This window comes from Aythya fuligula, chromosome 4 (assembly GCF_009819795.1).
Source record: "Aythya fuligula isolate bAytFul2 chromosome 4, bAytFul2.pri, whole genome shotgun sequence".
NCBI lineage: Eukaryota > Metazoa > Chordata > Aves > Anseriformes > Anatidae > Aythya > Aythya fuligula.
This window is the reverse complement of record NC_045562.1, coordinates 26,151,792-26,167,338: the sequence shown is the minus strand read 5'-3', so window position 1 is coordinate 26,167,338 and position 15,547 is coordinate 26,151,792. Positions and strand designations below refer to the sequence as shown.

General features: G+C 40.2%; 1 protein-coding gene across 4 annotated transcripts in view; it reads left to right on the top strand.

The window, feature by feature from the left end:
- The window catches only part of CLCN3 (chloride voltage-gated channel 3), a 61,412-nt gene that overhangs the window by 24,255 nt on the left and 21,610 nt on the right, over positions 1-15,547 (top strand). For 2 of the 4 annotated variants that reach the window (XM_032186472.1, XM_032186469.1), the window contains exons 3-4: positions 13,556-13,713; positions 15,184-15,283. In XM_032186472.1, coding sequence (XP_032042363.1) covers positions 13,556-13,713; positions 15,184-15,283 — 258 coding nt within the window. Of the gene's footprint in view, positions 1-2,548; positions 2,658-13,555; positions 13,714-15,183; positions 15,284-15,547 lie in introns of those variants that run through there. The other 2 variants (XM_032186470.1, XM_032186471.1) reach the window with 2 other exon arrangements.

Here is a 15,547-nt window from a genome sequence, read left to right as displayed (position 1 = left end):
AGTTGCATCTGTTTTACATTGCAGACTACATTATTTTCTGTCATAGCAAAGGTTTTATCAGGTAAGTCCTCTAGCTAGTCATCCTTTATCTCTTCCAATACGGTCTGGATTTTAGACTTCTGTAGAAACTTTGCATGTGCCTTAGTCCAGTGAACAGGCTTAGGTTACCAGGTTAGCCATTTCTCTGCTCTAACAAACTTTTATTGTCAGTTCAAAGGCCTTCAGTAACAGTATCTTAAATTAGTGGTGATCTTCCGGTCTGTGTTATACAAGTTCTTTATAACCTCTATTCCGTATTTTTCTCCAGTGTGGAGTTGGGTTGATAGCGTTGTCTTCTGTTATCAACATATAATAAATGTGCTAACAGTTGCTCTAATACTAACAATATGCTCTAATAATTCTTTCTTCAGATTACCAAAATTGGCAATCTTTTTGCCACAAATGACTTTTTCTTTAGATGTAATAGGAGATTCTTTCAAAGTATAGAATTGAGAATGTGCAAGAGTTTCTATTGCATTTCATTCTAAACTAAAGTCCTATGGATAATTTATAGTTCAGAGGTGGTTTTATGGTAAAAAATTTGGGCATCTTCTGTGGTGCCAAGGAGTGTTTTTTTCAGTGATACCAGTGGAAGTAGGATAGCACTTCAGTGATTGTGTATACGTAGTCACAAAAGTCATCATCTGTCTTTCTCCTGACTTTTCATTGTTTAAGATGCATCTTCTGTAAGGGTTTTAGGTATTCATTTTTGGGTGGATATTAAATCCTCTAGGTTTTACTTTTTTATTTTTTTCCAGGTACAAAAATAAATTAATGCATATAGGGTCTGAAAGTCACTTATGGATGCTCACGAACTTGAGGATTGAGTAGCTTTTGTTGAAAAGGTGATTGTAGGAAGCCACCCTTCAGAAAGCAGTTCTTTGTATACATGAGCAAATGGAGATGTCTCCAACTCAGAAGATGCCAATATTTTATAACTGAGTTATCTCCAGGGTTACCTCTGTCTTAGAGACAAGATAGCTTTTTTTTTTTTTTTTTTTTTTTTTTAACTTTATTTTGCTACAGGGCTCACACACATTTCTTCGTTTATTCTCACACTTTTCTATTTCCAAATCTCCAGATATCAGCACATTCTCAACACTTGTTCTGGAGCCATATTTTTAAGATTTGATATATTACAGGTCTGTGAAGTAAGTATATAGTTTCTTGATCCTACTCTGTGTTCAGCAAGATCACTTACAGTATGTGGCTTGTAACACTGACAATGGCTCATAAAACAAACAACTTCCTTAAGGACCCATTTGGAGAACTGTTTAAGAAACAAATGCATTTGAAAACTAACATAGTCGGCTATCAGACATATTACAGAGGTGAAAAGGCAAGCATAGCAAAATGAATCCCTTTCCTTCTGTCCTCTGTGCATGAAGATGAAGCAAGGCCTTGATGCTGCAGATGAGCACCAGTCCCTGCACAATCTATGTGTAAAAGATCTCACGTGAAACAAGTCTTGTATCACACATTGCCATATAGGAACAGTACAAGGTTGTACAGCAAACATACCTTGTATCTGTATCAGTTTACAGAAACATCAGGTCCAATGCAAGCACTCCTGCTGCACATGCTGGTGTATCTGCATGTGCACATGCTTCATCAAAAATAACCTTCCATTATTTTTTTCTTAGCAGTATTCAGACTGAAAATAAATTATTTTAGAAAACCCTTCTGTTATCAACCAATCAGCGCTAATGTAATTCTAGTTCTTGTGTCATCGTGTGCCTTTGAAAGCAAAAGCTTAAATATTTGCTTTTCATACCAAGGCAGCAGGAAGCAGTGTATTTATAGACGTGGAAATACATGGGCAAACTGAATCCTGTTTTTGTGCATTTAAAGTGAGTTTAGCCATTATGTCTTCAGCTACTCATTACTGACGTGCTCGGGTTTTGCCCACGCTGTGTCAGTAGCTGTTTTACGGGGTATCCCCTGGGGGCTGGGTTAGCGCTGGGGGTTGCTGCCACGTCAGGGCCTGTGCTTCGCTTCTTGTGGGGCTGCGAGCGTTCGGCCATTGTGTGGTGCACTGCAAGCCCCACTACGGGCTTGTGTTTACCACACTGATTTTTTCCCTCATTTCTCGTCCCTCTGAGCTTTCCAGTAGAACATGGCTGTTGTGCTGCTACAGCCTCAGAACAATCACCCCAGACCACGGGGAGAGGCTGGCACAGCCGCGGCCGCAGCAGCGCCGTGGGCTCCCGCACGTCCCCGGGAGGCCGCCGGGAGCCCGCCTCAGCCGGCCCGGCCCCGCCTCGCCTCAGCGCCCGCCCGGGCGGCCCCGTGCCCGTGCCCGGCCCCGTGACGCAGCCGCCGGCGGGCCCTGGCGGCGCCTCCCCGTGACGGCGCGGGGCGGGGCGGGGCCCGCTGCTGCGCCCCGGCCGCGTCCGGCTCCGCGTCCGGCTCCGGCTCCGGTCCCGCTCCGGCTCTGCGGGGGGTCCCGGCGCGGCATGGCCCCGGCCCCGGCCCCGGCCCTGGGCTGACAGCGGCCGCCGCCCCCCGCAACGGCGGCCCGGCTGCTGGCGCCGCGGCCATGGACGCCCCTGCCGATCCCTACCTGCCCTACGACGGGGGAGGAGACGGCATTCCGCTCCGCGAGCTGCACAAGCGAGGTACCGCCGCGGGCACCCGCCCGCCGACACAGCGCCCCCGCCGGGCTCCGGCCGAGCGGCCGGGCTGCGGGGGGCCCGCACCGCCACACCGCCACAGCCGTCGCCCTGCCGCGGGGCCCGCAGCCTCCCCTGCCTGCCCCGGGGACGGCGGGGAGGGGGAGCGGGAGCCGCGGGAGGGCGGCGCGGCCCCGGAGCTACGGCTGAGGGGAGCCTTGGGGAGCGGTGCCCTCTGCGCCGCGGCTCGCGAGCGGGCAGGTCGACAGCAGGGCAGCGTTGCCAGGAAAAGGCTCTTCGGAGCCTGCCCTTTGCTTCTCAGCCCGAACTTAGAGCGGAACGGCCGCTGAAAAGATGCGCGAGCTCAGAATAGCGAGGGAACTTGGAGTAGGAAGGAACGAGCGGCGCCTCGGAACGCTGAGGACGGCTCCCATTTCACTGCGTTAGGTGCTTACAGCTCGGTGGTTAAGAACAGTAAGCGCGGTAATTGCTCACTTCAGTTTTGTTTAAATCGGCTGATCTAAAATTAGAAGCTTACCAACATTTATGGCTGCTGGTGATGGCATTAGAGAGGAGATACGCTGAGAATAAGGATCATTTACATAAGATTTTTTTTCTCTGTTTTAATCTGTTGTGTCTGTCCTCGTCATCTCTTACTTATTTACATAAATTAGGTCACACTTTCTTTTGTTTTCATTTGGCATCTTCATCTGTTTTTAATGCTTTACACAGAAGGTTATTGTTGTCTTTTTATGATTCTTACGGCGTTTACCAGCATATGTTAAGAATGTCAACAAGTTCTAAAGTGGCTTAGGGTATTTTAAGACAAGGAAATTTTTAACCTTGTGCTACTGCTTTTTGATCACAGTATTCTTTGCACAGATCGTAATTGTAGAGCAGGTAGCTGGATAGCTTTCTATGTCAAATTTTAGAATCCCTTATGAGAAATTGAGGATGGTACTTTCCTAATACATCTGCGAGGTGCGAAGTAGATCTCTTTAGATTGCTTTCTTTTTTTCAGGTAGGTGTGAAAATGAGTTGGCTGTACATGCTGATTACCTGTGAGTGCAGATCCCTGCTAAACATCCCTATTAACTACGCTTTGAAGCATTGCAGATTATAGTTAGACATTGAAACCGGGTCGGTTTTATTATATGCCTGGAAACTAGCACGTTTTAGTTGATTTTTCAATAGAAAAAGTAGAGAACTGCAGCGCAAAATGGTGTCTGCCACGTTAGAGTTCAGCTTTTGAGCATACGGTCTACAAACAGTGCAATGAAAACAGTTGGGCTAGGCTGAGTGTTTGCGTCTCGGTGACATCACATGGCACCAGCGGGAGAACTCCCTGATGTGACTCGTTGAGTTTTGCAGTTGCTTCATTGAATTCTGTTGCTTCCAATATTCTGAAATGCTATTCAAACCCAGTGCTTACTCAGTTTGCTACCGTGAGCTCTGATTAAAACAGCCAAACAGAACTCTGCAATTTTGATTGCTGCCATAATCTCCTGCAAATCTTGACAAATTAAGTCAAGTGCCATATGACTCATATGAAAATTGCTTCTTCAGACCATAGCTTGTGCCACAGATTTCATTAAAGTTTGTGTATATTTCCTGCTGATCTGTAATACCACCGTAATCCTTGTTACTGTCATTAGCTATCAAAATAAGTCTTAAAATGCAAACAAAGGCAGCAACTTGAAGTGAATTCTTTATACTTGTTACATTAGCTACAAATCTGGACAAAGATACTACCAAGATGTTTCTCCCTCATGTAGATTTCAGAGCATTATAATAACAAGTTAGGAGAAAATAGATAAAGATACTTTGAGAAAAGAAACTTAGTTGTTAATGCCTGTGGAATTTTGTTCGCTATTCACATACTGACAGCTCTGTCCTGCACAGTAACGTTCACATCTTGTAAAACTGCTTTGTAACAGCAAAGCATTTGTTGTACTAATTGACTGCAGTGGCTTGCCTGAAGTGACTGAACCTCAGCAATGATGAAATGACTGTTTAACACATTAGGGGTCTTTGAGGTTTCATTAACAGGCTTTACTAACGTTGAATGAGATGAAATGCAAAGTATTGTACTTATTATTATTACATCTTACCCATTGGCTTGCATTAGGAAAATATTTTAGTTTTCTTAGTGGGAATATGCTGTGAAACATCAAATGGATATATTCTTAACATACGAAAAGATGAACAATATATATTTACTACTTGTCATTTTATTGGGGGGGGGGGGGGAACAAGTAGTGTCCAGTAGTATCTGTTTTTGTTATCTGGCCTTCCTTTAACTTCCTATGTCCCGATACTTCTCTTTATGAGGTACTAAACACATCATTCCAGACCTCCTTACCTTCCCAGGTATACTGAAATATAACTGCAGGAACAGAGTTCACTTCTAGTCTTTTCTGTGGTAATAAAAAGAGTTAAAAGTACTACTACTCTCCTTAGAAAGTATTTTTAAGTCCTGATTCAGGACTGCATATATAAGAAGTAACTGACATGTACACTTTCTCAGAAGAATTTATTATATATAATTAGCCACATACTGTAATATATATTGTATAAATAAATTGTTTGTGTTACTCATTTATTTGCCCTTGGATTTATTTTTGCATCATTCTTTTCAGCTGGACCCATGGGGTAGTTCCTAATTATCAGCATCTCATTTGTCTTCCAGCTGTTCACAGACATGTTCACACTCTTTGATTTCCACTCCCCTTTTTTTTACCCCCTCCATAAGCAATGATTTTGCCATTCTTTAAAAGTTTGAAGCATAAGCAATAGCAATACATATATGGCAGTCAAGCTGTCAGTAGTAAAACCTGAGCTACAACAAGCTGGGGGTCATTAACCCACCCATATAAACGTAACTTGCTGTGCACTGACAGGCTGCCCACCATTGATTGCGTGAAGGTGGTTACAATATCCTACTGCTTACAACATGCTCTGAGCAGTGGGGAAGTCGTTGAGATGTGCTAGTATCTGCGGTATTAGAAAGCTAATGAGCAAATCAATATTAGGCCTTTCGTGGGCCTGAACGTGGCCTGATTTGGGATAATCATATTAGCAGAATTTTTCTTTTTGTTGCATCTTGTCTTAGTTGTTAAGTACATGCAGCAGCAGTGTTTAGAAATCTGATTATCTGTTCTGTTGTCCTGGCTATCGCCTTGGCCATTGTTAGATGCTAGATTACTTCCTTCTGTAAGGTTTGCTTTACATAACTTTACATCTCCTTCTACGTTTTTGTTTTTCTCGTTTCTTTCTTGCACTGTCTGTATTTTTAAGTTGTAAATTTGATAGATTGAGGACCCCCAGAACTCTTAACTTGCATATATGAAGCCACTATTTGGGCCATAACTAAAGAAATAGTATAGACCATTCTCCATGTACTTTAAGACAAGAAAATGAATCTGTAATAATACATGTTTTTCTTCCTCCTGCATCAAAAACAGAAAGAACTGATTTTTCCACCTAAAGTCAAAAGACAAAGATAATTATGCATTTTTTAATGTGCTATATGCATTGAACAGTATTTTACCTGTTCTTTGCCCTTTTCTCAGATTCCTGCATGTTTGCAGTGGATACAGGTTCTCAAAAGTATTTCTTTTCACTCTGATGTGCTACTATTCAGCTTTCACTTAACTCTTGATTTTTTTAAAGGCTTTTTTTTTTAACCAAGATTGATCGATTTTTATTTATTTGTTTTGCCAGAAGTAATGGAGGGGAAGGGATTATTTATTACTCAGTGCTTCTGTCAAGCATTTTGATTGTTTTCCCTATTCTTCCAATCTTGTTCTGAGTCTTCCAGTTTCCTAATATATTTGGCAGCTGATTTTTTTTTCAGTTGCTGTATATATAGTTTTGTCATTTTGTATGAATTTGGTTGTAATGCAGAGAGCAATTTGTAGCTCGTGAACCTCATGATGTGATGCAGTTTAAGAAAGCCAACTAAAGAGGCTGTGAATTCATAGCTGCACACAAAGGGAGAAGTATTACTTGATTACAAAGACTTTAAAAATCATTGATCACCAGCGGTAGTGAATGGTGCATTCTGGCGTGGCATGCTGTGCTTCTGATTCTGGAATTTAAAATTTATTTCTAGCCAGGAAAAGACAATAGTGCTTAATGGCTTTTTTTTGAGTGGTTACAGACAAATAAACTGCCAACTGTTTCTTGTCTTGTTTTTTCTTTCTTTCTTTTATGGAAAGTGTTGTGCTTTGAGGTCTGAAGATGGCTATAGAAAGAAGCTTAGGCACTAAGACATATCTTGTGTATAGAAATCTTCTTTGTTACAAGTGTAAATGATCCTTACCATGTGCGCTGGGCTGGGTGCTTCCCCGCCTCCATTCCCCTTGGCACCTAATACCCAAGGACACATGGGTGAAGCAAAGCCGTGGATTAGCGTCTGGCCTCTGGAAAGATACAGCCCCGGCTGATTTTAGCACTCAGCAGGTTTGGATGGTTGTGTCGGGGAGGGCTTATTCCAGCCTTTGCTGTAAACTGATTAGCTCCATTTTCACTTGCAGCGGTGCGTTTTCTTTTTTCCTCCTTCCACGCTGCTTAGAGTAAGCCAAATGAAATATGCTGTGCTGCTGTCAGCCAGAAGGATGGCAGCTGAGCAGAATCGGCTCAGTTGTGCATCGTCTAGAAAAAGGGGTGTGTGAGTAGCAGCACGCTAGTGCATTCGTACTGAAACAGTTAGGTGTTTCTTGACAATCTATGTAATGCTTGGAGAAATGGGTGCTGTGCTTGCTCTGCCATTGACATCATTTACCCATTGCATTCACAACTCCAATATGTTTCTTAAACAGACGTCTTTGGGGGTTTTGAGTTCTATGAAATAGGTATTACTGTATACTGGCTGGATATGAATACTGATGAAGAAGTTCTGAATTGTTTCCAGCAGAAAGACATAATTAAAATTTTACAAGACCTCAAGGGCGCATTTATATATTTCAGTGTAACTAGTCTGACAGTTTGTTGCTCTGGAAGGGGGTGAACTTGCTTGCCCTCTCCCTATCCTCCTCTTGCACTGACTATTTCTTGTCTGTCACCTTAACCGTGGCTCTGTATAATGTCAATTTTTTTTCTTTTTGTTACTTTTGTCTGCTTAGTTGGATTAGCATGTTTGATTGGTTTACTGAGCAGATGGCTGATGTGACAGAGCCGATCCAAGGGAGCTTGTATGACCAAGAGTGGGATGGAGAAATGGGGAGAGCAACATCTCATATTTGGGAGCACTGAGTACAGCTCAGCCGTACTGTGTAGTTATGTCCTGAGAGATGTTTCATTCATGAAACAGACTAAACCGGTGCATGCTGAGACAGGGTATGTTGTGATGTGCATCATATGCTGTATGGCGTATAGAAGTGGTCTTAGACTTCATCGTAAAGTTCTGGTCTTGTTTATTCCGCCAAACACCCTCTTGAGCCTGTTCATGTCCAAGTTTTGTTGCTTGTTCTCATAAGCTAAACCTTTGTGGATTTGTTCTGTACATGATACTGGGTAATTGTGCAGATAATCATGCTCTGTAGATCCTCCTGAAAATCTGTTGTGCACTGTTTGATTACCCAGGATGCGGTATTTGTTTTAAATACTGATGTTCCTATTATTTTTATGCAACAAGTAGGAATATTGCACAAAAGGAAGGACTCAGGAAGGATCATTGTACAGTTATGTGGGAACTGAGAGCATCAAATACGTTGTAAAACATATTTCTTGTGTGAAACCGTACTTATGTAACTGCGAAGCACGTGAGCCCTCAGTTCTTGAACTCAGCAATTTTAAGAGTACTTTCAATGGGATTTTAAATCCCAACATGTAGAAACGAGGCCCCCTTCCTCCCTGAAGGAGAGAACCCCGACAAGAAGTGAGAAGCCAGGTCCAGGGGCTCTTCAGTTCTTCATATCCAGGGACCAGGAGAGGAGGACCCTAAAGATCTTTTTAATCTCCTGGGTTCCTTCACTGGACGAATGCAGCTGCATATGACTGTCAGCGACTCAAGTTTTGATTTGTTAGTGTTTTAAAATGCTTTAGCTGGAACATTTTCAAACTGTACCATAGTGACTGAGTCAGTAGTGATCTGCTCATATGTTTTAAAGGTATTAGTCCTTGCTGACGTTATCTTTTTAAATGGATTAGCTAGAAACTTAGCAGGTATCCTTACAAACAACCAAACGATCATACCCCACGATTTTTCATCAGCTGTGTGTTGCACAGGGTTGCTTTCAAACCTCCTGAAAATCTACCGAGTGACAAAAGGATGAAGGATCACTCATTACAAATGCTTTGTAATCTACATATAAGTCAGCTTTTTGTCATGTTTATCATAGTTTGAATGTCAGTCAAGATTGGAGACTGCTTGTGTGAGGCATACATAGAGAGTACAAAAGAAGAGGTATTCCTTGCCTCAAGGGGACAGAAGGAAGGAGGAAGCTGTAATGTATAAAACAGCCTGAGTGATTCTAGCAAAATATTAGTTTAGTAATTTCTTGGTTTCCTGCCTTATATCAGGAGGGACCAGCCAAATACAGCTGGAAATCAGATCAGTGTTTGGAACTAACAGCCATTTAGTATTGGTACATGCTCAGAAGGGAATTAAGAAAAGCATGTATCAGGTCCTGCAAGGACTGCTTTCTCCATCAAGGCATAGTGTCCACTCAAACTATTTTGGATTATATTTTTTCAGTCTCATTTAAAAATAAACAAACAAAAATTAAAAACAAACAAAAAACACCAAAGCCAACCAACCAAAAAATTTCAGAGATCTTTTTTATGCCATTGGAATCTGCTTCCTGTATTCTGCTTTTGCCCGTGCAGCACTGTTATTTGGTTTTGCTGTACCTCATTCTGATCAGGCCTCCCAGGGTGCAGCATTCTACTGTGAACCTTAATGCTTATGACAGTTCTTCTAATATTTTTTTTCTTTCAGCACAATGCATGATACTTTCTTAAAACTATTGGAATGGGTAACTCAGAATCCAACTGAGTCCCAACATTTCATATCCATGGCTTGTTGTGTGTTTTTATTTTTATTTTTTTTTGGTGTGGTTTGTTTTTGGGGAGGTGAGGATGCTACAAAACATTCCTTCAGTAGCCTGTCTGCAGCACTGCTCAGCATCATGATGTCATTAATATGCAGAGGTTGTTGGGAGTGTACAGGCAGTTAAAAAGATGGTTTCTGTGTTTAATGTTGTAAGTAAAGATTAAATTGAGTAATCGATATTTTACGTATGTTTTTCTTCCCCCCTGTTTTAATCAACTTCACTTGAAGCAGTACTTCAGCACTATCAGATCTGATTGTTGAGAGAGGATTGTGCTGAAGGCTTGGAATTACATGCGTGGAAGGATAACGAAATTCAGTTACCTTCGTAGAAAACAGCTCAGGCAAGGCCAGCAGCAGTTGGATCACCTAGAAAAGACAATCTCCTTGCTCTGAAGAAACATGTTACTTTTATTGTCTGGAAGCTTACTGTCTGCAGGCAGTCTGTGATAACAGCAGCTTGCTAGCTATGTGTAGAGAATACAAGATTGTTGAAGATGCTATTGGACAACTTTGCTAATTAAGGGATGCCAGCTACCTCGGGTCCTAAAGTTTTGCCAAGTATAGAAGGATTGTGTTGAATTTGCTTCGTAAGGTTTCCTGTGAGTTATATGGAGCCTCTGAGAGGATCAGTGTGTTTTTACTTTACCTCTCTGTGGTAACATGGGTTAATTTGGAATAATTATGATAATAAAAGTTCTGCTGTCACTTTTTTACCATCTGCTTCCCACTCTAATAAAGCCTTAAGGCAAAGCCATACATAAGAAAAAGAAGACTACTTGCTTTGCAGCTGCAGAATAGCTCAGGTGTGTACATAGAGAAAATGGAAGTGTTCTGTAGCTAGAGGCTACGCATGTATGCTTGGTGTGATAATTAATAATTTCCTGCTTGGAGATGAGAGCGTTATGTTGAAAAATACATATGAATGGCAAAGATTTTAACACAATCTGTTGAATTGAAAATTAAAGCACTTTGATGAAACTGGCATGACATGATGAGACTTTGCATGTGTTTATGCTGATGAGAATCATCATTTTCATGGCTGGGAGGAGTGCCTTGTGGTGTGGCGTGTTAGAGAAGGAATGGAAGACTGGGAAGTGAAAGCTTGGAAAAGTGTCAAGTACTGGTAAAGGTCTATTTCTCTAAATGCTGCTTTGGAATAGTTCAAGGCACTATAGATGATATTAGCTGGAGAATGTCTTATGCCACTGCTGTCAGACTGTATCTTAGACGCTGAGCATCACGTCTTACACAGCTGTCCTCTCCTTGGTCCTCTTCAGGGTGGCCTTTATACCATGCTCACTGCAGCCTGTTTCTCAGGTGTAATGGTATACCATATATACCATATGGTATACCTTATATATATATATATGGTATATGTACACGTGTGTACATATATATATATGGTATATATCACACACATATATATGTATATATACGTGGTTTCTCCTGGTATAATGTAACAGCTAATTGTCTGCATAAGGCATCCATGACAGCTCTGCATTCAAGGAAATCACCTCTTCAGCTTCACATCTCGTTCTGTATCTCTCCCCATCATAAATAATCATTTATATTTCAGCATTTGGTGTGCCATGCGTTTCCCATCCTGTGACCTAGCAGATGCTGGCAAAGTAGGAGCTTGACATGATCCCAGTGGGATATTTACCGTGCCCAGGCAAGGACTCTTCTTCATTAGTTTACTCCAAGCTCTGCTCAGGGCCTGGTGTATTTGTGGTGCCATCCCTGATGGTTTCCATGGAAAGAATCCAGTTCAACACTTCATGATATATGCTTAAAATCAGCTCTTACTGTTTGTGATGCTTTTCCAACTCTCAACTGTCCTTTGCCTTATGTGGCATAGAACTGCGTGCGCCTTATAGCTTAATGGTTTTGGTTCATATATAGCAGGGCATAAAGCCCCACTGTGGGGCAAAGGCAAGCTTTTGTTCTATTGTGATCACTCAGGTTCAGGAAGCTTCTTGATCTAAGTAAAATATTGTAGGAGATGAATAATTAAGCTGTGGCTGAATTGTAATTTATATCCCCTTTGTGAAGAAGGATAATGTTGCATTAAAAAAAGCATTTTAATTTTGTCTTTTTTTTTCCCCTTTACATTTGGAGAGATAAACTAATGACTGCAGTGGTGCTTTTGGTTACTGTCTCATCCAGTAGATGCCCTTGTCCTTTCAGCTAGCCAGACATGTATGTTAGACTTCCTCTCTAGTTACCGGAGTTGGAAATGGCAAGAGAGTTGAATCCCTTATCCTAGATCAAGATTTTCACATTTGCCTCCACTTACAAATCTGATCCAAGTTTCTGTTGTTAGCCTTTTATTAATGGAAGCATCTGTCTTAAGAGAGACCAGCAGCAGCTTTGAGAGAAAGGTGTTGGCATTGTTCAGTCATTTTTCCCTTTCACTTTAAATATGAAACAAATAAGTAAATTAACAAACTAATCTTTTTTGTAGACCTTTCAGCTTGTCTGCATGTAAACAGCAAAGCAGGGGTGCTGAGTACTAAAACAAATAGTTTTGTGTATCTTGAAAGTTTCAGATTGCATTTGGTCTTAATACATTTTTTATTATAATTTTCTTGTTTTGTCATTAACCACCAAGAAAATGTCCAAATAAGCATTGTGTTACATAGGAGGCATAAACAAGACCTTTCAAGCAAAAGATCTTTTATTTATTTATTTTATACATTGTAAACTGCTGACAGCACCAAGAAGCTGAACCCACAATTCCAAAAAAAAAAAATAAAAATCTTAGGCCTGCCTGAACTGATAGTAGTGTTGGCCAAATTGGGCCTGCATCTTTAAGAATAGAGGTTATTGTGGTATACCATGTGCCGTTGGCCAAATTGCTTTGTTTTTAGTCAAACAGGTGAGAGTAACCACTCTTTAAATCATTATTGTCTATATTAACCTCAATATAAATGTTCCCTTTATAGCAATTACTGCTGTAGAAGCACTGAGGGCGTGGGGGAATGGTGGTCGTGCTATATTTAGGCAGCCATTCAGAAGGAAATTTTGCCTAGGGTCTGCAAACGTACCACAGGAACTCAAAAAAAAATATTGCTGAATTGCTGACATTTTTTTGAATTGCTGAAGCTTAAAAAGACAAAGCTTTCCTGCATTCCATATTCGTCTCACTCTTTTTACTGTGATTACTGAAAGAAATACTGTTGGGTATTTCTTCTTCTGGTGCTGCTGTGTAAGCTGGCTGTGAAGGAGTTAGCTAGGCATGATAAATCGGTAGAAGACATTTTCTTTTTACAGTTTTTCTAACTTTTTGTGACTTGAGTACTTGATTCATTTTTTTTAGCTGCATTTATTATTTATTGATAATACTTTCTAGGTCTGATTCAGACATGCAGGAGAGTAGTAAACAAAGACTGAAATATTTAGAAATAACGGGCAACATATGGAGGTCCTGTGAACTTCATATATTATCCGATTTTATTTTCTTGCAGTCATTTTTTCCTCTAGTAGTTCATAAAGAGAAGCAAATTTCAAGTTAAATATGTGTCAGAAACACTCATTTTTTCCCCCACTTTGTTCTGTTGAAATTTCTCAGGAGTCTGCACACAAAATGGAACAGTAATTTGACTAGTACATTAATTTATATTTAACCAACATGACATACGAAGTTGCTGATGTGCAAATTTAACGTACAGATAAACAACAGAAAAACAATTAACATGCAACGTCGAGAGACCTAAGTGACATAACATACACATATTATGGGAAGTGTCTTAATTGCTTGCACAGAAATGTTATATGCAATGTCATGATCATTAGACTACTTTGTTTATTACAGAATTTATTAACTTCTGTCTTTTCTCTGTCACAGGAACTCATTATACAATGACAAATGGAGGAAGCATCAACAGTTCAACGCATTTACTGGATCTTCTGGATGAACCAATTCCTGGAGTAGGAACGTACGATGACTTCCATACCATTGACTGGGTTCGAGAGAAGTGCAAAGACAGAGAAAGGCATAGACGGGTACATGAGATAAATAGCAGTACTTGGAATTTATTGTGGCTTGGGTGTTGGTGTTGAGATCTGGTCTAGTTATACATATAAATACGTGCAGACTTGTAAATTTGTAAGCATTTACATCAGGTAGAACTACTCTAATGCTGTTTATAAAAAGCACTGCGTCATTGATACCTGCAGTCCTGCAACGGTATTATAACTTTAAAAGAAAGCAGGAACTTAACAGAGAGGGAAAAGGTGTGTCACGCCTCCTTGATATTTTTATAGTACTGCCTTTATTGCAATGGTTGTATATTTAAAACTGTGTTTCAGTGTAGATGAACTTGTAGCAGTATGGTAGTGCTTGTGGTGGTACCTGTACTGGTAAAAGTGCATGTCTGCTACTGCTGTGCAGTGCTCTGGTTGTTTTGACTGTGAACAGTGAAATTCTCGTATCTAAAATATTAACATCTATCTATTTAACAAAAAAGTAGTCCCAGTTAGCATAGTAAATGTTCTTTCCACTCTTCCATCGCAATACTCTATCTTCTCCTCCTCTTTACTCATTTCATCGGAAGATCTTCAAAGTTCAGCCTGTTTGCCTTTATCAGTGTGCTCTGCTGCAGGTTCTTTCATGAACTCTGGTTGTATTGCTGTTGTATAAGTTACCACCAGTCTTGTAATAGATCTGTTTAGTAGCCTTTTAGGAGGAAATACACAATTTGGAGCCTTATTGCCAAGCTTTTGGAATCCTTACATTAATTCACTTTAAAAACAAAGCAGATTTGGAGATTTCCTTACCTACTGTTGTGCTTCCTTGATTTATTCCCCATCCCCCGTCCATGCACCTTGTTTGTTGTACATGCTTTCACCCTCTTTTTACAGTATGAAAAAAAAGTTAAGACAGTTACATAATAAAATGCATTGAGGACAAATTTTGACTACGTGCGCAAAGTAAAATAAATAATGCTAAAATGATTTTTTTTTTCCCATATAGCACCATTAGATATCATTGCTTATAGTTGTTTAGAAGGGTCAGGTAGTTATCCAGGTTTTTCATTTTTATTTTCTGTTCTTTTTTGGTGTGGTATTTGGTTTAAACATAAAAGAAAAATGTTTATAGTTGGAGTAGAAGCTTATGAATCTGAGTCATATGGAATAGCTTATTAGTAATATACTAAAAGAAATATAGTATGTCCAGTTCAATGTAAATCATGGAAGATTTAGGAGAGAAATAGAAATAATAGAAATAATTTCTAATTTTTCCTAATGTGAAATTTTTGGGTTTTAGTTTTCAAATTAAATTTTCCTTCCTCTGTCAGTTACTAGATATCTGATTACATAAGTTTTTTTATGCAGCAATACTGGGAGAATGCTTGTAGCTTAAAGAGTGGGTATATTTGCCTGCAGTTTGCATCACACAGTTACTTATACATACTTTTTTCTCCTATTATTAAAAAAACACGTGCAGCTATTCATAATGATTTCTCTTTGCAGATTAACAGCAAGAAGAAAGAATCAGCATGGGAGATGACAAAAAGCTTGTATGATGCATGGTCAGGATGGCTCGTAGTCACACTAACTGGCTTGGCATCAGGTAACCTTAAAAAAGAGAGTTATTTCTTTACATTTCATTTTTGTATTATTCACCAACTTGGGTAAGAGCTAGTTCAGGCTAGTGTTATAATTTCATTAAGGGAGGAAAAGAGTCACTATCTTGATATACAGACCTTAGTGTTTTGGGGGAGAGGATTTATTAAGGGAAACAAAACACTTTACCACTTGGTTTATTTTAGGATGAGTTTTTATAGCTAAAATTGTTTGATAGTTTGTGGCGGCACTGTGATGCAGTGTCACTGGC